This window comes from Pelophylax lessonae, assembly GCF_965119305.1.
Source record: "Pelophylax lessonae genome assembly, chromosome: 2".
In the NCBI taxonomy this organism is placed as follows: Eukaryota; Metazoa; Chordata; class Amphibia; order Anura; family Ranidae; genus Pelophylax; species Pelophylax lessonae.
In genome coordinates, this window is record NC_138769.1 from 300,957,811 (window position 1) to 300,981,391 (window position 23,581).

The 23,581-nt window shown below is 43.2% G+C and overlaps 1 protein-coding gene across 1 annotated transcript in view; it reads left to right on the plus strand.

The window, feature by feature from the left end:
- The first annotated feature begins 858 nt into the window (after nt 1-858).
- The window catches only part of NUDT3 (nudix hydrolase 3), an 89,531-nt gene continuing 66,808 nt past the window's right edge, over nt 859-23,581 (plus strand). Inside the window, exon 1 of the mRNA XM_082248419.1 lies at nt 859-999. Coding sequence (XP_082104545.1) covers nt 904-999 — 96 coding nt within the window. The 5' untranslated portion in view covers nt 859-903. The remainder of the gene's footprint in view (nt 1,000-23,581) is intronic.

Genomic DNA, 23,581 nt, shown 5'->3' on the forward strand with positions numbered 1-23,581 from the left:
TGGCCGACAATGTTAAAAAATTTTGATCTTTACATTTTTTTTGGGGAATTTCATATAAAAAATTTTGAAAAATATTGTTATTTTTGCAAAATTGATGCTATTTTTTTGTTTATAGCACATGATCAAAAAATCGCACAGATGATCAAATACCACCAAAAGAAAGCTCTGTTTGTGGGAAAAAAAGGACGTCAAATTTGTTTAGGTACAGCGTCGCACGACCACGCAATTGTCCGTTAAAGTCACGCAATGCCGAATCCCAAAATAGGCCCTGGTCAGGAAGGGGGTAAAATCTTCCGGGGCTTAAGTGGTTAAAGGGATGAGGTGGCAACCCTAGCGAAGATGAATGTGGCCTCCAGCGGGGACGACGCGGGCTTCCTTTGCAGGTAAGTACCACATAATGTGCTAGTATGTATCATGCATTTACTTTGCAGGTAAACAAAGATACATTTTTTTTTCCAAGCCTTTACATCCTCTTTAATTCCCCCCCCCTCCCCCTTTTATCAATAAACAAAGCCCTTTCATTTTTTCATGTACTCCTGACAGCCATGACAGGTCTTGGGAGTGTCTGTTCTCCATCTTTAACTCGGGCAGCCATTAATAGACTTGTAGTAATGGCAGAGAGAAAAATACTAGTGAATAATCAAGTAATCACGTATAACCGTGCCGTATAGTGACAACAACCCCAGAGCGGACACAAAACATATACAATGTATTCAGCAGACAGGAGGAAGGGCTGTGTGGACCGTGCCCTGTACTGGAGCGGAAATAATCCTAGCGCTGACCAATAGCGGCGCAGCCCACCCAGCCACTGACAAGCCTATAGCTCCGCCCACCCATGTGGCCAGTCAACTGATCGTGACGTCAGCACAGGTCCTATAGCCCGTTCGGATCCGGCGACTACCGATGAAGCTGAAGAATAACCAGACCCGGACATATGACCGGGATGGGTTCAAGAAACGGGCGGCGTGCGTGTGCTTCCGGGACGGGACCGAGGATGAAGTGTGTATATTGTTGTCTTTTGTCTGCATATGGGTGGGCTGTTTCTGGACATGGCACGGTGTAAACAATGGGATAGCGTTAGATGCGGAGGAGGGCGGCTGTGTGGGCTTTGCAGGCCATTGTTTGTAGACGCTGAGCAGCACTGAGCTGTCAGGAGGATGTTTGGCGGCATGGGCCGGAGTCTTGGCTCTCTATGGAGTTGTATGTGACATGTGTACAGATGTGCTGTGTACAATGGGGAGGGAGAGAAAGGGATCGCTCCATTCAGGATGGCTGGCTGATTTCTAGGTTACTGATCGTCTGCACAGCTCCTGATCTATACTAACTTTCCAGCTTTCCAGCAGAGATCACTCTACATCTCAGCACCACTCTTCATTGTGGAAGCTAATTTCCATTTAGTTATAGTCTTTTTTTTTTTTTAAAATGCCATTTTAATTTTAGTCTTTTGGCTAAAATGCAATTTTAGTCATCTGAATTATTTTAGTCCTATTTTAGTCTACTAAAATCTCCAGTACACCTTAGTCGACTATAATCTCATATATTTTAGTCAACTACAAATCGTATGGGTATAGGTAAAATGTAATGTATTATTTAAACCTTTCTCTAGAATTTCAAAACGAATTATACAAATTTACTCCTGGAATAAAAATCGAATATGTTATTATTTATGGTATTAACCACTTAAGCCCCGGAAGATTTTACCCCCTTCCTGACCAGGGCCTATTTTGGGATTCGGCACTGCGTGACTTTAACGGACAATTGCGCGGTCCTGCCACGCTGTACCTAAACGAATTTGACGTCCTTTTTTTTTCCCCACAAAAAGAGCTTTCTTTTGATGGTATTTGATCACCTGTGCGTTTTTTTTTTGATCATGCGCTATAAACAAAAAAAGAGTGTCAATTTTGCAAAAATAAAAATATTTTTCACATTTTTTTTATATGAAATTCCCCCCCCCCCAAAAAAAATGTAAAAATATAATTTTTTTTAACATTTTAGGCCACTTTTTTTTTTTTTTTTTTTTTTTAAACCATATGTTTGGTAAAAAAAATTGCAAAAAGCGTATTTTGATTGGTTTGCACAAAAGTTATTGCGTTTACTAACAAAGGGAAAGATTTTTGTTTTTTTTTAACGCGTAATGGCGGTGATCTGTGTTTTTTTTTTTTTTTTTTGCGGGACTGCGACATTGCGGCAGACAGATCGGACCCTTGACTGACATTTTTGACACTTTTGGGGTTACCAGTGACATTTCTACAGTAATCAGTGCTATACATATGTACTGTTACTGTAAAATTACACTGGCAGTGAAGGGGTTAACTTTTTTTGAGAGGGAGGGGTGGTGTGTATCCCTAGGGGCGTGTTTCTAACTGTGATTGGCTGTGGCTCGAGGTGTAGGAACAGTGATCAACGGTCCTACATAGTAGAACCGTATGATCTCCATTCCTACATAAGGGAGAATGACAGGCGGCTTGTTTACATCAGCCGCCTGCCTTTCTCCCTCTCCACCCAACGATCGCGAGTTTCCGGCGGACATCGGGTCCGCCGGTCACACGCGCGGGGGGGTCCGTGACCACGGGGGAGCGCGCGCTCGCTCCCTAGACCCTCACAGGCTAGCAACGTAGTACTACGTCGCTCTGCCTGTGAGGGGCTGACCGCCGACGTAAATAGTCGTGCGGCGGTCGGCAAGTGGTTAAGGTTTGAACATGTACTACAGACACAGCTTTAGCCATTGTTATAAATAACATCTTTATATATAAAAAAAAAAACAACACAAATATTGCTTTTTGAAAAACAGAAGTGCACCTTTTAAATACAAAACCCCCCCCAAAAATGTTAAACTCTATTGGCTGTTATGTCATTGCACATATTACCAACATATTTCAGCAGCTTAGTAGATGCCCCTTATTTATGCGGTGGTGCAATACACGTTTAAACTTTATTGTGCTATTATTACAGGCTCTGGATGGAATTGGGTTGCCGATTTAGCAGTGGCCAACAGAGTAATGTTCAATTTTAAGTCAATTTTCGATTTAGTTTTAGTGATAGTCTTTTGACTAAAAGGCCGTTTTAGTGTTAGTCATCTGAATTGTTTTAGTCGACTAAAATAGTGTTAATTTAGTCAACAAAAACATTTTATTTGACGAAATAACACTTCTCAGCACAACTTCACCAAAGTGATCGCTTTAGGGCTTATGTTAGATCTTTTGCATTGGCGGGTGCCGGGTTGGCGGCAAAACCAGGTTGAGCCATGTTTTTATCTCTCCCCTTAAAGCGGTTGTAGACTCATTAAGAAAAAAACAATCCCTGCAGGAGAAAGGCATAATGAGTTGGTATGCATAGCTTACTAGCTCATTATGAAATACTTACCTTAGAACAGAGCCCCCGCACGTTTGTGTGGACAACGCTGAGGGGAGCTGACATGCTCCCTCAGCGTCTCTTTCTTGTTCGGCGGCTCCGGCGCTGTGAGTGGCCGGAGCCGCAATGACGTCACTTGTCCCTTTCCGGAAAGATCCGGCAAGGAGCTCTGAAGGTCCGCCGGACCTTCAGAGCGCATGCGCCGCAGACATCAGCGGCTGCATGCAGGTTTAGGAGATATTAATTGTACCTATAGGTAAGCCTTATTATAGGCTTACCTGTAGGTAAAAGACATATAACGGAGTATACTACCGCTTTAAGCTACAAACGTTGGTATTATTATCGTTATACAGGATTTATATAGTGCCGACAGTTTACACAGCGCTTCACAACTTGAGGGTAGACAGTACAACTACAATACACTTTAAAACTCACTGGAGTGCATATGGTATGAACTAGCCCTAACCACATGACATTCTGTACTATTTTATTATAAAGGATTTATATAGCGCCAACAGTTTACCATAGGTGTGCGCAGCCTAATGCATTAGGGTGTGCACACCAAAGCTCAAACACACACTACCGATCCCTCACGATGTTCATTCAGAAAGGGAGGGGGCCGGCAAATTTATATATTTACCGGCCCCTTTACCCACTCATCCTAGAACATCCCCACAGCAACAGCGGGCTGGAGAGGAGAGGAGAGAAGCCAGAAGAACTGTGGGGGTAAGGGGGAGGGGAACCAGGGCAGTAGGGGGAATCGGTGCTGCACAGGGTGATTAGGGTGTGCCTGGGCACACCTGGTACACCCTGTGCGCACACCTATGCAGTTTACGCAGCGCTTTACAACTTGAGGGCAGACAGTACAACTACAATACACTTTAATACAATAGGAATCAGATGGCCCTGCTAGTTAGAGCTTGCAATCTAAGAGGGAGGGTCAAGAGATAACCGTGGAGGATGGGATGATGGAGAAAATAAAAAGCACAGTTGTTAGGTGGGGCAATTAGGCTTCTCTGAAGAGATGTGTTTTCAGGGATCGTTCTAAAGTGGACAAAGTAGGAGTCAGTCATTCAGTTAGTCAGACAGATTGGGGTATAGCAGTCCAGAGGATGGGAGAGGCTCGGGAGAAGTCCTGGAGACGGGCATAGGAAGAGATGACAAGGCAACTAGAGAGCAGGAGGTCCTGGGAGGAATGAAGAGAATGATTTGGTTGTGGAGACCAGGTTGGTGATGTAGGTGGGGGCCAAGTTATGGATGGCTTTGTAAGTTATGGTTAGTAACTTGAATTTAATTCGTAGGTTAAGTGGCAGCCAATGGAGGGATTGGCAAAGAGGGGTAGCAGACAGAGCGGTTTGTAAGGTGGATGATGTACACATCAGGGCAAAATCCCCACTTTCAGATTGGGGCTGAGGTTGTGGTGCAGACTTTTAGGGGTAAAGAGGCAAACTAAAGCCTGCTCATTGCCACTCAAAGGCCTTCTGAAAAGCAATACACTGCAGGTTGGTCTTTACAGACTGACACTTTTTATACAGGCACCCTTAGAGCCCATTCAGACTAGTGCGACTTGTCAGGCGACTTGTTAGCCTGACAAGTCGCGGTAGGTCGCGGTCCATTGAGTAGTACAGGACCCGTTCTAATAGGAGCGACACAAGTCACTCCGATTTAGAAAAAGGGTCCTGTACTACTTTGGGGCGACCTGGGAGCGACTTGCATAGACTTCCATTATGTGAAGCCCCTGCAAGTCGCACCGAAGTTGCGGTGCACGCGACTTCACAGGTTGCCCCCCCGAAGTCGGATCGCCTCAGTGTGAACCGGCTCTTAGGCCTTGTTCACAGGAGCGCACAAGTGTTCTATAGGCAGTCCCCTTCATGTCAGTTGGGACACAGCTGCTGCTCCCATTACTGTCTGTGTTCGGGACTTTGAGCCCTCCCTCACAGCCCTTGCATGGGCATTAGCTATGGTACAACCATGTGAACAAAGCCTTAGGGCTCATTCAAACCTGCGGCAGCCTCTAGTGCCCCTCTGTGATTTTCAGAGAACAGTAGATTGGTGGCTGCCAGGCATTTAGGAATGGAGAGTAATGTCACCAGGGCTGCTGTTAGAAATCACAGGGCCCCATATAACCTACCTGATAGGGCCCTCAGGCCGAAAGTGACCTACTACATAGATTTATCAGTCTCCTTCTCTGCAACCTCAGTTGCACAAATTAATGAATAGGAAGTGCTCTGAGGCTTCCTGCTCATTCACAAACCGAAGCATAGTAAATTCAGTTTACTATGATTCAGTGATGAATGGACACAGGAGGGATTGGTACCGATCGCTTGTGCTCATTCGAGAAAGTTAGGGGCAAGAAAATGACACATTTACCGGTCCCTTCCCCCGCTCTCCATCCTGAAACATCCATCTGTGTGCCTGCAGCAGCTGCCAGCGGGAGTGGAGGGAAACCAGCAGCGCTGTGGAGGGAAAGGAGCACACAGGGCCCTGGACAGCATATAGAGGCGGCGCATGTACTAGAATCAAACTCTCCTGCAGTGCCGGCGGGAGAAAAGTTGAGGAGAAGCTGGCAGTCCTGGGGTGGGGGGGGGGGGGAACGCAGAAGAGGATCGGTGTCTGCATAGGACAGCAGGAGCTGGGCCCCTCTTTTAAACTGATGGGGCTTGGGCCCAGTACAGGAAGGCTGGCTGTACTGCCTTACCGGCAGCCCTGAATGTCACCAGCACACCAAGATCTCCAAAAACGAGTCCAAAGCTTTAATCATCGATCACATTGTTACAGCAAGAAGAAGAATGTTTTAAAGCCACGCAGGACCTCTTCATCAGGCATGTGAATGCCTGATAAAGGGGTCCTGTGTGGCTCCGAAATGTTTCTTCCTCCTTTTAATGATGTGATCACTGATTTAAAGCTCTGGACTCATTTTTGGAGATCTTGGTGTGCTGGTGACATTACTCTCTGACTACACGCGGTTGCAGCCGGTGGTCGCTTCAGCACCCACTTACAAATACAGCCATCTCTACAGGAATGTGTGCGTTGGGAATAGTACCTTAAAATGCCAGGTATTCAGGAGACACTACTGCCACCTCCTTTAAAACAGAACTAAAGTACCGCTATGATACATTGTGAGCAGGCAGTTATTTTATTGCAGAAGAAACATGCAATGTCACTTCTGCAGCAAAACCTACCTACTTGCCTGCTCACAGCTGTACCAGTAATGTAAAATGAGCTGCATATGCTCTGCTTACAGTGGCTGAGCCAATCCTGTGTCTTGGGATGACTAGTTCCTGCGGAGGCACAGGAGTGACATTATCCAATCAAGATGGCCAAAACCTGGCACACAGGAGAAGATGCCAGGGTGGGAGCATTGGGAAGGTGAGCATGTCCTCTTTAGTTCTGACTTAAAGGATAAGTTCCATTGAAAAGGGAGTGGTGGATGTCAGTGATACCCAATTTCCATGGTGATGACTGGGACAATATGTGGGATTGTCATTTTTAAACATTTAGTGTCATCTAGGGGTCGCCTCATTCAATACAAATTTCTACATCAAATTTATTATACTTCAGCCAGACATGCCAAGATTTTTGCTTCTGACTTGGCAAATTGTTGGCGTTGCCAGCATTCCCCAGCAGATTTTGAGCATGTCTTTTGGCAATGCCCGCTAATACAGCGTTTCTTGCAGGAAGTGACTCACACCCTTAAAAATATTACAGCCCTCAATGTACCAATGACTATTGCTATGTGTTTACTTGGCCTGGTGAAAGAACTGGTGCCCCTTAGGCACAGAGAACCTTACTGTCCATTACTTTGTTTTACTCATGTAAAGTGATTCTTCACTACTGGAAAAATCTGAGGCCCCTTCACTAACTTTCTGGAAGGCTCTAATTAACAAGCCAATGCCATTTTATAATGCCACTTACCAAAATAGAGGCTGCCCCAAAAAGGTTGAAGGTATGGCATACTTGGATTTCTGACACATCCATGCTTGCATGAGGCTGTCTTGGTTGTACATGGGTCTGGTTGGTTACCTCCATTAAAAGACGGGAATGATTTCCAATTTTTGGAATGACCTTTTTGAGGAATTGAATGCCTACTCCTTGCGGGCAGGTGGTGTCAATATGCTAACATTGCTGTGGGATTCATGTGATGTCGATATTGTCATGCTGAAATTATCCTAGGATGTTTTTCAAAAGCAATAATTACAAATCATTCTAGAGGTGTTGCACAAAGGGTGAGGGGTTGGGGATCTTTTTGCCTGAATTCTTTCTTGCCTGCATGCGCCGGTACCTTTAACTGTATTTTATTTTATTTAGGAAGTTTAATATCTTTATAATACCTTATTTTGTATAATTCATAAAGCAAAAATAATAAAAACAATTTTCCAAGAAAGAAAAGGAAAAGTTAATCTTCCATAACATGTTACACCCATATTCAGGGTGTAACATATTACGAATGCAGTGGCCCCTGATCTGTTTTGTCAGCCAACTGGGGGATCTCGCCCCCCCCCCCTGCCCCCGTGTCCGCTGGCCAGAGTTGTATAAATACTCGAAACCCATACTTGAGTAAAAGTACAAGTGCTCGATCAAAAAGTGACTTGAGTAGAAGTGGAAGTGCTCGATCAAAAAGTGACTTGAGTAGAAGTACTAAAGTATTCAACAAGTATTGCAAGTAGTTTTTTTTTTTTTTTTAATTTTGCTACTCAAGTACTGAAAGTAAAAGTACAAGTACTGTGTTATGTAGTTATTAAAGAAAGAAGTCAAAAGTTTGAACATCATATTGTTTTTTATTATTTCAAATGCAGCTTTTATTTATACATACAGTAGCATTTATTTTCGTATGCGCTGATAATACACATGTTTTGAGCTTCATGAAACCTGCCATCTACTGTTCTGGCAGTGGTAATTTTTATAATTGTAACGAGTAACTATGCAGCACAAAAAAAAAAAATATCGGAGTAGAAGTATTGAAATCATTGAAAAAATGTAGTGAAGTAAAAGTGGAAGTAGGAGAAAAAAAATTATACTCCAGGAAAGTACATACAGATATCGCCTTTCGGTACTTAAGTACAGTAGTGAAGTAGTTCTACTTAGTTACTATACATCTCTGCCGCTGGCACAATTCAAAAAAGTTAATTCACAGTCCTGTAAATGGGAAAAACTACAAGGTCCAGCAGCCTTTGCGGCTGTCAACTGGTAGTTTTTTAATGAACTACCACGGCGTTGTGGTAGTTCATTCAGTCTTCCTGTCAGGGCGTATTAACTTCCTCATATGAGGTACAAGCAAGACCTGCATGGCACCAGCGATCTGCTGATCACTGCTGCAATGTTTTACAGGCTCCTGAAACAAAAAATAATAAATGCACATTTTTTTTTTTTTTTTTTACCTGTGAGCAAATGTGCATTTATTTATTAAAAAAAAAAAAAAAAAAAAAAAAAAGGGAAATAAAGTGAACTTATCCTTTTAAAACAGCACTTCACAAAAATTTGGAAGTTCCACTTTTCCTCCTCCCCCCCGCTATATTTGGAATTTTACCTAGTTTTGACAGGTACCCACTCCCACACGGTCTGCTCGGCTCAGCGGGGATTGATCCGCCGATCTCCGCTGAGCCGGCGGATGACAGCTCCGTCTCCGCACTGTGTGCGGAGAGGGAGGTGTCAGAGCCACGCTGCTCTCTATGGGGAATCGGATGAGAGCGGACCGCCTGTCCGCTCTCATCTGATCCAATCCCCAGGACGGATGGAAAATAGGGTTTCCATCCGTCCAGATTTCACGGACAGGATCAGATGCGGGTGTCAGCGTACATGTCACCGCTGACATCCGCTGCTCCATAGGGCTGAATGGGGCATCCGAACAGATCCACCTAAAAAACTGACAGGCGGATCTGATCGGACCGCCCGTGTGAAAGAGCCCTTAGTTTGGCCTCCTCCCTAACCATCAACCTCCTGTGAGCCAGCTTTCCACACTCAAGATGGTGGCCCCAAAGACCAGCGAAGAACTGGACTGAGTGAGGACAGCGCTGGGTCCCTAGACTGGTGAGTACCTGTTTATTAAAAGTCAGCAGCTACAGTATTTGTAGGTGCTAACTTTTAATTTTTCTACAGCCGGGCTTCCTTCCTCGTTCCCTTTAGTGGAACATTGGATGCTGATGAGCTGGCATAGTCCACCATTGCCTGATGTGTCATGAAGCCTTATGCACAAATTGGTCATTCCAAACCAAGCCCAGAGTGCCTTGAAAGGGCCATTTAAGACAGAGCATAAGGCGTTCAGTGAGAGTTCAAGTTGCATGTTAAGCTCACCAATCATCTTTTTCTTGTCCAGTGAGCACACAGGTGACACAGGAAGCTGCAACACAGAAAGAGGTGTCACCACACTGCGCAAGACTCCTGAACAGAATCAGACTGCACAAAACTGTCTGAACAGAACCAGAAATCTGTCATATAAAGAAGTTTGCATTGATGGGTAGCAACTGTGTTTAGCTGTTTACCTTGCTTTGTGATTTATAGTAACTGTATATTATTGGAATATATTTATTTATAGTAAGGTGTTCTACTGTGTAAGATATTGGCAATGGCCTTGGAGAGTACTCCATTTAATTGGTAATGGAATGGAGAAGTTTGCTAGTTCCCGTTTTCATCTTGGTTTTGTGCTGTCATATACGCACTATCATAATGCTGTGTGTCACGTAATCTATGGAACTTCATATCCCTAATCCATGTATTGTATTGTAAAACAATGTATCGACCTCTTCAAAAGTAAATCCTGGAAAGTCCAACACATGAGCAGCGCTGTTAGTGTGACCCCCTTTAGAGAAAATAGTCTGTGAATCAGCAAAGTCCTTCAAATTGAGGATCAATCCTGTGAATACAGATGAAGGAAAAAAAGATATTTAATGCCCAGCTATAGCCGTATACCCACTATTTATACTCTGCCCAAAATTCATAAGGATGTTAATAAAAGACCCCAAACCCCTCCCCTGCACTTAAAAGCATTAAAAAAAAAAAGCACAGTTTGGCTGTTTTGAATGCTGTAATTTTTTTGAATGTGGCGAAGAGTACCCGTAAGTGATGTCATGACATCACTTCCGGGTTTTTACATTATTATTATTATTCAGGATTTATATAGCGCCAACAGGTTGCGCAGCGCTTTACAGTGTGGAGAAGACAATACAGTTACAGTACAATTCAATACAGGAGGAATCAGACATGGAGACCCGATTAGAGCCAAATGCGGCTTTGATCGGGTCTTCGGCGGCCGTGCAGGTAGGTTGCCCGGGCCTCCCGGTGGGACGGGATTTCCGGGCAAGCCGCGGAAGGTGGCGGGGGGCGTCCCCTCCCGCTCCTTGTAATGACAGCCGAGTGGCTTCTCAGCCGCATCGGTTGTCATTACAAGATAACTGACTGTCGGCTATGGACGCCTCTAGCTGCAGGCATCACTCCGGTACAAGCACCTTCCGAAATATCGGTAATATCGGTAACCTCAGGGGCCGTTTCCGATATATCGGGGAAAGTGCAGATCAGCCCTCCATACATTGGCTTTGCCGATAATCGGTCAATCCCCATTTAAAACCAATCTATTAACCTTCTACGATGAAGTGAGCTGCCACCTAGATAAAGGTAAGCCTGTGGATGTGGTGTATCTGGACTTTGCAAAGGCCTTTGACACCGTTCCCCATAAACGCTTACTGTACAAACTAAGGTACGTAGGTATGGACCATAGGGTGAGTACCTGGATAGAGAACTGGCTCCAGGGGAGAGTCCAGAGGGTGGTGATTAATGGGGAGTACTCGGATTGGGCGGGTGTGGAAAGTGGGGTCCCCCAGGGTTCTGTCCTGGGACCAATCCTGTTTAATTTATTCATAAATGATCTGGAGGAGGGGATATCGAGTACAATCTCAGTATTTGCAGATGATACTAAATTAGGCTTGCCAATATCTTCTATGCAGGATGTGGAAACATTGCAAGCGGACCTGAACAAAATAACTGGGTGGGCAACTACATGGCAGATGAGATTTAATGTTGAAAAATGTAAAGTAATGCACTTGGGGGCCAGAAACCAGAAAGCAAGCTACTCACTAGGGGGGGGAACCTCTGGGTGAGTCTAGGATGGAAAAGGACTTGGGGGTACTGGTAGACAACAGGCTTGGCAGTGGCATGCAATGCCAAGCCGCAGCAAGCAAAGCCAACAGAATACTGGGTTGTATAAAAAAGGGGATTCACTCCAGAAATAAAGAGATTATTCTCCCGCTCTACAAGACTCTGGTCCGGCCACATCTGGAGTATGCTGTCCAGTTCTGGGCACTGGTCCTCAGGAAGGATGTGCTGGAACTGGAGAAAGTCCAGAGAAGGGCAACAAAAATAATTAGGGGAATGGAGGACATCAGCTATGAGGAAAGACTACAAGCACTGAACCTATTCTCTCTGGAGAAGAGACGATTGAGGGGGGATATGATATCAATGTACAAATACTGTACTGGCGACCCGAGCATAAGGAACAAACTATTCAGAGAAAGGAGATACAATAAGACACGTGGCCACTCACTAAAACTTGAGGAAAGGCGGTTTAACCTTAAAGTGCGTAAGGGGTTCTTCACTGTAAGAGCGGTAAGGATGTGGAATTCTCTTCCACAAGCAGTCGTATCAGCAGGGAGCATTGATAGTTTCAAAAAACTATTAGATGGACACCTTAAAGACCACAACATACAGGGGTATGCAATGTACGGTTAAAAGCAAACACACACACACATCATAGGTTGAACTGGATGGACTGATGTCTTTTTTCAACCTCACTAACTATGTAACAAGACCTGCTGTGTGAATGCAAGTAGCAGTCTCAACCTGGACCCTGCCAGGCCAGACCTCAAACGCATTTCACTCCACTCACTGGGGCTTACTCGTGAGGATGGAGTCTCCTGTTGGAGGGGGCGGCTTATATGCATCGCCGGCCACCACTAAGTTGGTAATGAGGTGTCAGTTGTGTGAGATAGCATATCAGGCTTGTCATGGAGGTTATATCATTAGTAAGGTCTATGGACAAATCAACTACAGAGAATCTATTTGCTTGACTGGCCAGCCTCCAGTTTAGTCTGTGTGTGGATGAAGTAAAGTGCAAAGATATGCGTGGGGGTGTAGCGAACATCTAGAATATAAAATACTTAACACCCCCCCCCCTTTCCACCCCCATAAAAGACACTAAAGCTTTACTAGTATGGTTCCTAAAAACTAATTTATCCCAAAGGTGTTCTTTTGGGTTGAGGTCAGGACTCTGTGCAGGCCAGTCAAGTCCCTCCACCCCAAACACAGTCATATTGGAACAGGAAGTGGCCATCCCCAAACTGTTTCCACAAAGTTGAGAGCATGAAATTGTCCAAAATGTCTTGGGATGCTGATGCATTGAGTTCCCTTCACTGGAATTAAGGGACCAAGCCTAACCCCTGAAAATAAACCCCACACCATAATCCCCCACTACCAAATGATTTGGACCAGTGCACAAAGCAAGGTCCATAAAGACATGGATGAGCAAGTTTCGGGTGGAGGAACATGACTGGCCTGCACGGAGTCCTTACCTCAACCCAATAGAACACCATTGTGATGAGATATAGTGGAGACTGCGACCCATGCCTTCTCATCCAAATCCAACATCAGTGCCTGACCTCACAAATGCACTTTTAGAAAAATGGTCTAACATTCCCCAGGACACACTCCTAAACCTTGTGGACAGCCTTCCCAGAAGAGTTGAAGCTGTTCTATCTGCAATGGGTGGGCCAGCTCAATATGGAACCCTATGGACTAAAGGCCCGTACACATAAGAAAATCTGAAGGGAAAATTCGTCCGACGACCGATCTGCCGATCTTCGGATTGTTAGTATGGTGCTTTTTCGACAGCCAACTCCAGGATTTTGTCAGCCGAAAAGTCGATGTGCAGGCTATAAAATTTGTCGTCCATAATACAACGTCCGATTTTCGTCTCATTAGTACAGATTTCGACGGAAAAAGATCTTATGAGCAAGATTAGGCATGCTAAGAGCCCAAAGAACACATACAAAGCAATCCAACACATGACATCACTTCTGAAGTAGAATTCTGTCGTATAGGAAAATTCGTATGAAAACAACCTCTTCACTTTCCACATCAGACTAGCATGCCACAAAAAACGGCCGACAGATCGTTCGATAATCTGATCGTGTGTACGGGGCTTTAGACTAGGATGCCATTTTCATGTGAGTGGAAAGGCAGGTGTTCCAATACTTTTGACAATATATTGTACACTTTGTTGTTTTAAATGTAAAAACTGCCCTGACAATGAAAGGATTAAAGCAGTCCAGTTTGTCAGGTTGAATGGTTTATTGTGTGCACATGATTGTCTCCATCACTAATATCTTGTGCCTCGTCATTAGATTATGTGCCATGTAGGAGTCACAAATAAGTTGTTAGTGATGGAAGATTTCCTGTGCTGGGAGTTAATTCCTGGTATCTGTGTGAAAGGAGATCAACAGCACTGTCTCTAATTAGCAGGGGTAGTATAGGGTCTTTGAGATAAGCCAAAAGGTTGGCAATACCTGGTGCAAGTAGAGTAACATCAGCATTTAAAGGTTTAGTTCACTTTTGTAAATAATAAAATCTAAATGCACATCTTTTTGCAGGTAAATAGATGTGCATTTATTATTTTTACTAGGGCCCTGGAAAGCAATGCACCCTCACTCAGCATATCACGAGTACCATGCAGGACTCCCATCAGACGGTGTACAGTTGTGTTCAAAATTATTCAACCCCCAATGCTGTAAAGGGTTTTAGGGAATTTAGTGTACATTTGTAATTGTATTCAGAATGAAATCCTACAAGGACTTCTTAAAGAACCATATGCAACTAAAATGACATCAATTGGTTTTGTAATACAGTAGTAAATGTTTCTTTTGTGAATTCTTCATTGACACAATTATTCAACCCCTTAAAGACTACCACTCTGAAGAACAGAGGTACATTGAAGTGTTTTCAATCAGGTATTGAAAACACCTGTGGATGTCAGGGAGCAGCAATAAAGCCTAATAAGCACCAATTAGGCAGCTTTAAAATGACTGTGATACTCAGCTCCTTCTAGACATTTACTGGTGTGGTTACAAACATAGTGAAGTCAAGAGAATGGTCCAGGAAGACAAGAGAAGAGGTGATTACTCTTCACAGGAAGGGCAATGGCTATAAGAAGATTGCAAAGATGTTAAACATGCCAAGAGACACCATAGGAAGCATCATTCGCAAATTCAAGGCAAAGGGCACTGTTGAAACGCTACCTGGTCGTGGCAGAAAGAAGATGCTGACTTCGACTGCTGTGCGCTACCTGAAGCGTAGAGTGGAGAAAAGTCCCCGTGTGACTGCTGAGGAACTGAGAAAAGATTTGTCAGATGTGGGTACTGAAGTTTCTGCTCAGACAATATGGCGCACAGTGCGTAATGAAGGCCTCCATGCCAGAACTCCCAGGCGCACCCCCTTGCTGTCTCCAAAGAATAAGAAGAGTCGACTGCAGTATGCCAAAAGTCATGTGGACAAACCACAGAAGTTTTGGGATAGTGTTCTGTGGACTGATAAAACAAAATTAGAACTGTTTGGGCCCATGGATCAACGCTATGTTTGGAGGAGGAAGAACAAGGCCTATGAAGAAAAGAACACCTTGCCTACTGTGAAGCATGGCGGGGGGTCAATCATGCTTTGGGGCTGTTTTGCTTCTGCAGGTACAGGGAAGCTTCAGCGTGTGCAAGGTACCATGAATTCTCTTCAGTACCAGGAGATATTGGATGACAATGTGATGCAGTCCGTCACAAACCTGAGGCTTGGGAGACGTTGGACCTTTCATCAGGACAATGATCCCAAGCATACCTCCAAGTCCACTAGAGCATGGTTGCAGATTAAAGGCTGGAACATTTTGGAGTGGCCATCACAATCGCCAGACTTAAATCCGATTGAGAACCTCTGGTGGGACTTAAAGAAAGCAGTTGCAGTGCACAAGCTTAAGAATGTGACTGAACTGGAGGCTTTTGCCCATGACGAATGGGCGAAGATGCCCATAGATCGCTGCAAGACACTTGTGTCAAGCTATGCTTCACGTTTAAAAGCTGTAATAACTGTAAAAAGATGTTCTACTAAGTACTAAGATTGAATGTCACTGTTATGAATGTCAATGTTATGTTATATTTGTCTGACCTACACGTGCCTCTTTGATTTCATTGTAAGCAGGATGACTGATCAAAATCAATGTCAAACTGGCCAAAACAATTTCATTGGGGGTTGAATAATTTTGAACACAACTGTAAGCTGCGTGCTCATACCTCGTACGTGCAGACAGATGTACACTGACAGGAAGAGACTGTGAACTACCAGAGCACTTAACAGCACCCTGGTAGTCCTTTTGAGAACTACAAGCTGACAGCTGTAAAGTATTTCCGTACTTGTAGTTCTCCCATTCACAGAACTTTTAATTAATGACCTGGCTGGGGAGAGCCTCACACGGTAGCTTTTTGTTTTTATTTTTTAATAGTGACAGCGAGTTTGGGGAGAAGATCCCTGGCTTGTTGTCACTAGAGGCAGCGGTTGTAGGAGTGGGAACATGTTACACCCTAAAAACAGGGGAAACGTGTAACATGTTCCCAAAGGTGAATTTATCCTATGTAGACCAGCACCATTTATAACATTCATACCCAGCAGTAAACGCATCTAAAGTCAAACCTGCAGCAGATGGGTCTGTATTGCAATAGGACATAGTTTTCTCATTTCGGGCCCTGTCAGCTCTCCATTTCTCAGACAGGGTACAGGACACCTCTGTGGCTTACAAAGGCACTATAATCTCCAGCCTGGTATCTAACCCTACTAACAACTCGCCCACCTGACCTCTGCTGTGGGCTCCGAGGACTGCACCCGGAGGTTCCTCTCGCCACTTCCACACCAGCACCACCTCACACATACACACACGCATCTACACGTGCCTGAACCCTTGCACCCTCAGCCCTACAGCTGACCCCCCCCCCCATCCTGCTCCTCTTCCGTACGCCCGTGCTCTCTCCACTGTACTTGGCCCACATCCCACCTCTTCCGACATACTCCAAAGTCACTCATAACTGTAGCCAGCAAGCTGTGCATGCAAATATTTTTCCTAAACCCCCGGCACACTGTCTGCCTCTGCTTTTAGCTTTGACTTAGTTAGGAAACCATATACCCTGTTCATGATTCATTCAAGTAAATTGTTCTATTGCTAAGTCTTGGAGGAATCCTGACAGAAATCTAATCGTTTCCATAGCAATTCACCATGCAGTAAACTTGTTTATATTGTAGCACAAGTTATTGGATTTGAATGCTCTCTAGTGTTATCAGAAACCCATTAGCTAAAAAAAAAAAAAATCTGCTCTTCGATTAGTGACAGCCCACAGCTCTGACTATTGTAACCTTGCTTGATCGCTTTACTTGCCCAAGAGTGCATTCTGAGTGTTCTACTGAACATTATGGGGTTTGTTTACTAAAACTGGAGAGTGCTAAATCTCTTGCAGCTCTGCACAGAAGCCAATCAGCTTCCAGTTTTATTTATTTATTTAGTTTTTTTTTTTTTTTTGACAAAGCTTAATTGAACAAACTGTAGTTAGAAGCTACCTTGCATAGCTGCACCAGAGTTTGCACTCTGTGGTTCTAGTAAACCACCCCCCATAGGCTACATGTACACGGGACGTTTGAAAAAGTCCATTGAACGCTGGAACTTGACAGCTACAGAACGACGTATAAATACGCCTGTTGTGTCCTGTTTTGTATGCAGCGTTTTTTGCAAAACACATCTGGAGACGCTCCCAACTACCCACAATGCAACAGAAATATGTTTTTCAGCCATTTTCATTATATATGTATATATGTATGTATGTATGTATGTGTGTGTGTGTGTGTGTATGTATGTATGTGTGTATATATATGTATATATGTATATATATATATATATATATATATATATATATATATGTATATATATATATATATATGTATATATATATATATATATATATATATATATATATATATATATATATATATATATATATATATATATATATATGTATATGTATATGTATATGTATATATATATATATATATGTATATATATATATATATATATATATATATATATATATATATATATATATATATATATATATATATGTGGGTATGGAAAGTATTCAGACCCCCTTAAATTTTTCACTCTTTGTTATATTGCAGCCATTTGCTAAAATCATTTAGGTTCATTCTTCTTCCTCATGAATGTACACATAGCACCCCATACTGACAGAAAAACACAGAATTGTTGCAGATTTATTAAAAAAGAAAAACTGAAATATCACATGGTCCTAAGTATTCAGACCCTTTGCTCAGTATTTAGTAGAAGCCCCCTTTTGATCTAATACAGCCAGGAGTCTTTTTGGGAAAGATGCAACAAGTCTTTCACACCTGGATTTGGGGATCCTCTGCCATTCCTCCTTGCAGATCCTCTCCAGTTCTATCAGGTTGGATGGTAAACGTTGGTGGACAGCCATTTTTAGGTCTCTCCAGAGATGCTCAATTGGGTTTAAGTCAGGGCTATGGCTGGGCCATTCAAGAACAGTCACGGAGTTGTTGTGAAGCCACTCCTTCGTTATTTTAGCTGTGTGCTTAGAGGGTCATTGTCTTGTTGGAAGGTAAACCTTCGGCCTAGTCTGAGGTCCAGAGCACTCTGGAGAAGGTTTTTGTCCAGGATATCCCTGTACTTGGCCGCATTCACTGTTGGGACTGTATTGGACAGGTGATGAGCAGTGCCTGGTTTTCTCCACTCATACCGCTTAGAATTAAGGCCAAAAAGTTCTATTTTGGTCTCATCAGACCAGAGAATCTTATTTCTCACCATCTTGGAGTCCTTCAGGTGTTTTTTTAGCAAACTCCATGCGGGCTTTCATGTGTCTTACACTGAGGAGAGGCTTCCGTCGGGCCACTCTGCCATAAAGCCCCGACTGGTGGAGGGCTGCAGTGATGGTTGACTTTCTACAACTTTCTCCCATCTCCTGACTGCATCTCTGGAGCTCAGCCACAGTGATCTTTGGGTTCTTCTTTACCTCTCTCACCAAGGCTCTTCTCCCCCGATAGCTCAGTTTGGCCGGACGGCCAGCTCTAGGAAGGCTTCTGGTCGTCCCAAACGTCTTCCATTTGAGGATTATGGAGGCCACTGTGCTCTTAGGAACCTTAAGTGCAGCAGAAATCTTTTTGTAACCTTGGCCAGATCTGTGCCTTGCCACAATTCTGTCTCTGAGCTCTTCAGGCAGTTCCTTTGACCTCATGATTCTCATTTGCTCTGACATGCATTGTGATCTGGAAGGTCTTATATAGACAGGTGTGTGGCTTTCCTAATCAAGTCCAATCAGTATAATCAAACACAGCTGGACTCAAATGAAGGTGTAGAACCATCTCAAGGATGATCAGAAGAAATGGAAAGCACCTGAGTTAAATATATGAATGTCACAGCAAAGGGTCTGAATACTTAGGACCATGTGATATTTCAGTTTTTCTTTTTTAATAAATCTGCAACAATGTCAACAATTCTGTGTTTTTCTGTCAGTATGGGGTGCTATGTGTACATTCATGAGGAAGAAGAATGAACCTAAATGATTTTAGCAAATGGCTGCAATATAACAGAGTGAAAAATTTAAGGGGGTCTGAATACTTTCCGTACCCACTGTGTGTGTGTGTGTGTGTGTATATATATATAAAATGAGAATCACAATTTTTTTGCTTAGAATAAAGATCACGATTCTCTCACGATTCTCGGCGCAACATCATCTTTTACATTATATAAAAAAAACAATTGAGCTAACTTGTATTTTTTCCCCAAAAACTGCGTTTGAAAGACTTCTGCACAAATACCGTGTGACATAAAAGATTGCAATGATCGCCATTTATTTCTCTAGAGTCTCAGCTAAAAAAATATATATAATGTTTGGGGGTTCTAAGTAATTTTCTAGCAAAAAATACTTTAAGAGGTTAAACTGCTCTCCCTTACAGCCGGAAGTTCATTCCTTTGATCTAAAAGATCAAGTAGATTTACTGCGGCGGTCAGCCCCTCACAGGCAAAGTGACGTAAATTAACGTCACTAGCCTGTGAGGCTCTGGGGAGTGAGCGCGTGCCGCCGGCAGCGCGCTCCCGCGCGGTCACGGCCCCCCCCCCCCGCGCGTGTGACCGGCGGACCCGATGTCCGCCGCTCACTCTGCGATCAGCGGGGGAGAGGGAGAAATTCAGGCAGCTTGTGTAAACAAGCTGCCTGTCATTCTCCCCTGTGTAGAGACACCGATCATATGGTTCTACTATGTAGGACCGTTGATCAGTGTAACTACAGCTCAACAGACAGCCAATCACAGTTAGAATCACGCCCCTAGGGACACACACAGCCCCTCCCTCTCAAATAAAGTTAACCCCTTCACTGCCAGTGTATTTTTACAGTAACAGTGCATATATATATATATAGCACTGATTACTGTAGAAATGTCACTGGTAACCCCAAAAGTGTCAAAAATGTCAGTCAAGGGTCCGATCTGTCCGCCGCAATGTCGCAGTACCGCAAAAAAAAATCGCAGATCGCCGCCATTACGCGTTAAAAAAAAAAAAAAAACAACAAAAATGACAAATCTTTCCCTTTGTTAGTAAACGCAATAACTTTTGCGCAAACCAATCAAAATACAATATTTTTTTTTTTTTACCAAACATAGGTAGCATAAAACAAATTGGCCGAAAATGTTAAAAAATTTTGATTTTTACTTTTTTTTTTTGGGGGGGAATTTCATATAAAAAAATGTGAAAAATATTGTTATTTTTGCAAAATTTACGCTCTTTTTTTTGTTTATAGTGCGTGATCTAAAAATCGCACAGGTGATCAAATACCACCAAAAGAAAGCTCTGTTTGTGGGGAAAAAAAGGACGTCAAATTCGTTTAGGTACGGCGTCGCACGACCGCGCAATTGTCCGTTAAAAGTCACGCAGTGCCGAATCGCAAAATACCCCCTGGTCGTTTAGCAGCCAAATCCTCCGGGGCTTAAGTGGTTAAGAACCAAAGCATTCAGGTCTTCCATAGTGTGGTCTGGTTGTGAGAAATTATGTCTCACAGGTGTGCTAATTACATCACGCATGGAACTTTTTCCTGGACAATTCTGGATGCTGTGGGGTACTTAATCCCTGTACACACGATCAGATTATCGAACGATCTGTGGCATGCTAGTCTGATGTGGAAAGTGAAGAGGTTATTTTCATACGAATTTTCCAGTACGACAGAATTCTACTTCAGAAGTGATGTCATGTGTTGGATTGCTTTGTATGTGTTCTTTCGTCTCTGAGCATGCCTAGTCTTGCGTTATATTACGGACAACAAAAATTTTATAGCCTGCACATCAGGATTTTGTCAGCCGAAAAGTCGGGGTTGGCTGTCGAAAGCACCATACTAACAATCCGAAAATCGGCAGATCGGTTGTCGGGTGAATTTTCCCTACAGATTTTCTTATCGTGTGTACGGGCCTTAAGTCAGGCCCCTTTCACACCGGGGAGTCCGTCGGCGGACTGTTTTTCTCAGCGGGGGATCGATCAGCGGATCCCCCACTGAGCAGGCGGATGACAGCTCTGTCTCCGTGCTGTGTGTGGAGACACAGCTGTCAGGTCCCCGCTATTCTCTATGGGGGAATCAGATGGGAACGGACCGTCTGTCCGTTCTCATCCAATCGGATCTGCTGGATGGATGGAAAATGGGGTTTCCATCCGTCCAGATTTATCGGATCGGGTGTCAGCGGACATGTCTCCGCTGACATCCGATGCCACATAGAGATGCATGGGGCATCCGTTCAGATCCGCCAAAAAACGAACAGGCGGATCTAAACGGTCCACCTGTGTGAAAGGGGCCTTAAGCCCTGTACACACGCAGCGATTATCGGCCGACCGATCGTCCGACTTTTGTGCAGAGTGGTGTTTTGTTGGTTGGAATGTGCCTAGACTGCACACTAATTTTCTCACCCAACAAAAATCTGCTTCTGAAGTGATGTCATGTGTTGGTTTGCTTTCTTTGTGTTCTTTCTTCTCTGACCATGCCTAGTCTTACTCATAAGATTTTTCCCTGTCAAAATCAGTACTGACTGCACGAAAATCGGCCGTGTTTTGACGGCCAACAAAAATTTTATAGTCTGCACACCAGATTTTTTTCGGCCGAAAAGTCAGAGTTGGTTGTCGGAAGCATCATACTAACAAGCCGAAAATCGGCAGATCGGACGTTGGACGAAAATTCCCTGCCAATTTTCGATGCGTGTTTACGGGGCTTTAGTGTTGTCTTAGCATATAATGTATGTACATTGTGGCAAGGAGGTGTTAAAGTATAATACCAATGGCACTTTCAGAATGAGCGTTTTGCACCGTGTTTTTTTAAATTTAAAAAATATGTTCTCAGTTACATTTTTTTTTTTTTTTTTTTTTGAGTGGTAACTATCAAATGGTAAAAAGGTATAGTTTCTCAGACTAGGTAAGAATATTGTTGGTTGTTACATGATGGGTAATTTAGCACAGTTAAAAGTTGCATAGATGATTTGAAAATTCTGAGCCACCCAGTAGGATATTTGAAGGCATGAACTGGGTGAACATCCACTGACTTCAGCAAAGTTTTTTTTCCAGTTTAGAATAATAAACATGCAATTCCTTATTGTATATCACAGGACACAGAGCAACTTTAAGAATCCTTATGTGTCTTAAAAAGCAGAAGGCGTTCGTGGAATTCTACATTAACTCCCTAAGTTCCTGCAGATAAATCAATCTAATGGGTTTTGGATAGCACTAGGTTTTTTTTCAGGCCTTTTCCCCTTTAAGTTTTACCTAGTGATCCTTTCAATAACAGCATACTGTTGCTATAGAAGAGAGTCATTTGATCTGAGATAGGACTATAGAACTATGTGGAATAGAGCAAGACTGTCAACCACCATATGAGGTACCTAATTTCCTCTTTATATTGCCTTTGTTGTTCTTTCTTGGACCTGGTGGTGTTCTGAATGGCTATACGGACATTTTAAGGTGCCATTACTGCAGAATGTGTTTGGTAAGTACGATAAATCTGGTAAGAGAAGGAACCGCTATAACAACTATTATGTTTGTCTGCCAGGGAAGTTTATCATTATTCACAGAGGTTAAGGTGTACTATCATGTGAAACTGCAAATACCACTTTACAAATTGACTTTCAACATATTTTTACAGGCAAACTTTCAATTTTTATTTAAACAGTACCTACACCTAAAGATGATATACTCTGAAAAAAATAAAAACACAAGTAAAATATAAAGTAAAAGTTATTCAACATGCATAATAGTAGGTGTAATGGTGTATTGTGAAAGAAAAAAGTACATCCTTGTCTTTAGAAGATGGTAGTGTCCCCATTTAGCTGACATTAATTCTTATAGGGGTTTTATGTAACTGACAACCAATCACTGACCACTTCTTCAGTTGCAAGATATTTGCGAGTTTCCTTGCATTAACTGCCCATTCCAACCCCCCCCCCCCCCCCCCCAACTTTTTCATTAAATACGCTTTGATACTGTGCAGAATTCATGGTTGACCAGCTGTCTCGGCCCAAAGCAACCTCAAGGCATAACATTTGCACTAGAGCACTTCACAGTTGGTATAAGGTTCTTCTTGAAACACTGCCTTTTGGTTTGCACCAAATAGGTCTACTGTCACGGTAGCCAAACAACTCGATGATTCATCAGTTCGCAGCGTATTGTTAAAGATGTTTTTTTCATGTTGGTGTGATGACACTACGCATGTCAATATGGGTATGAGCTCATGCTTGCTTGGATCTAGGTCCGAACCCACCTGACCTATGCAACCAGGAAGCTGGTTTGAAGTTTGAAGATCTGATTGCTGTTCAGATATGTTGAGAAAGTCAAGAGTTTACATTGGGTGTACTTTTGGCATGACTGTAAGGTGTAAATCTCAAAGTTCAGTTTCAGTAGCTTCTTGTTTGCTTAAAAACAGAAGTGGTCCTTGCTTACATGTGTTAATGCAATGCATAAAAACTGACTTTCCATAACAAATTAGAGAAGCAAGACATGGGTAGCCTGATGCTTACTAGGAGATGAGAGAACTGTAGAAAAGGCCTTTGTTATGTCAACAGAGAAAAGCTGAAGTGCAAAGACAGAAGATCATATGTGTGGAATAATAACCATCTCAAA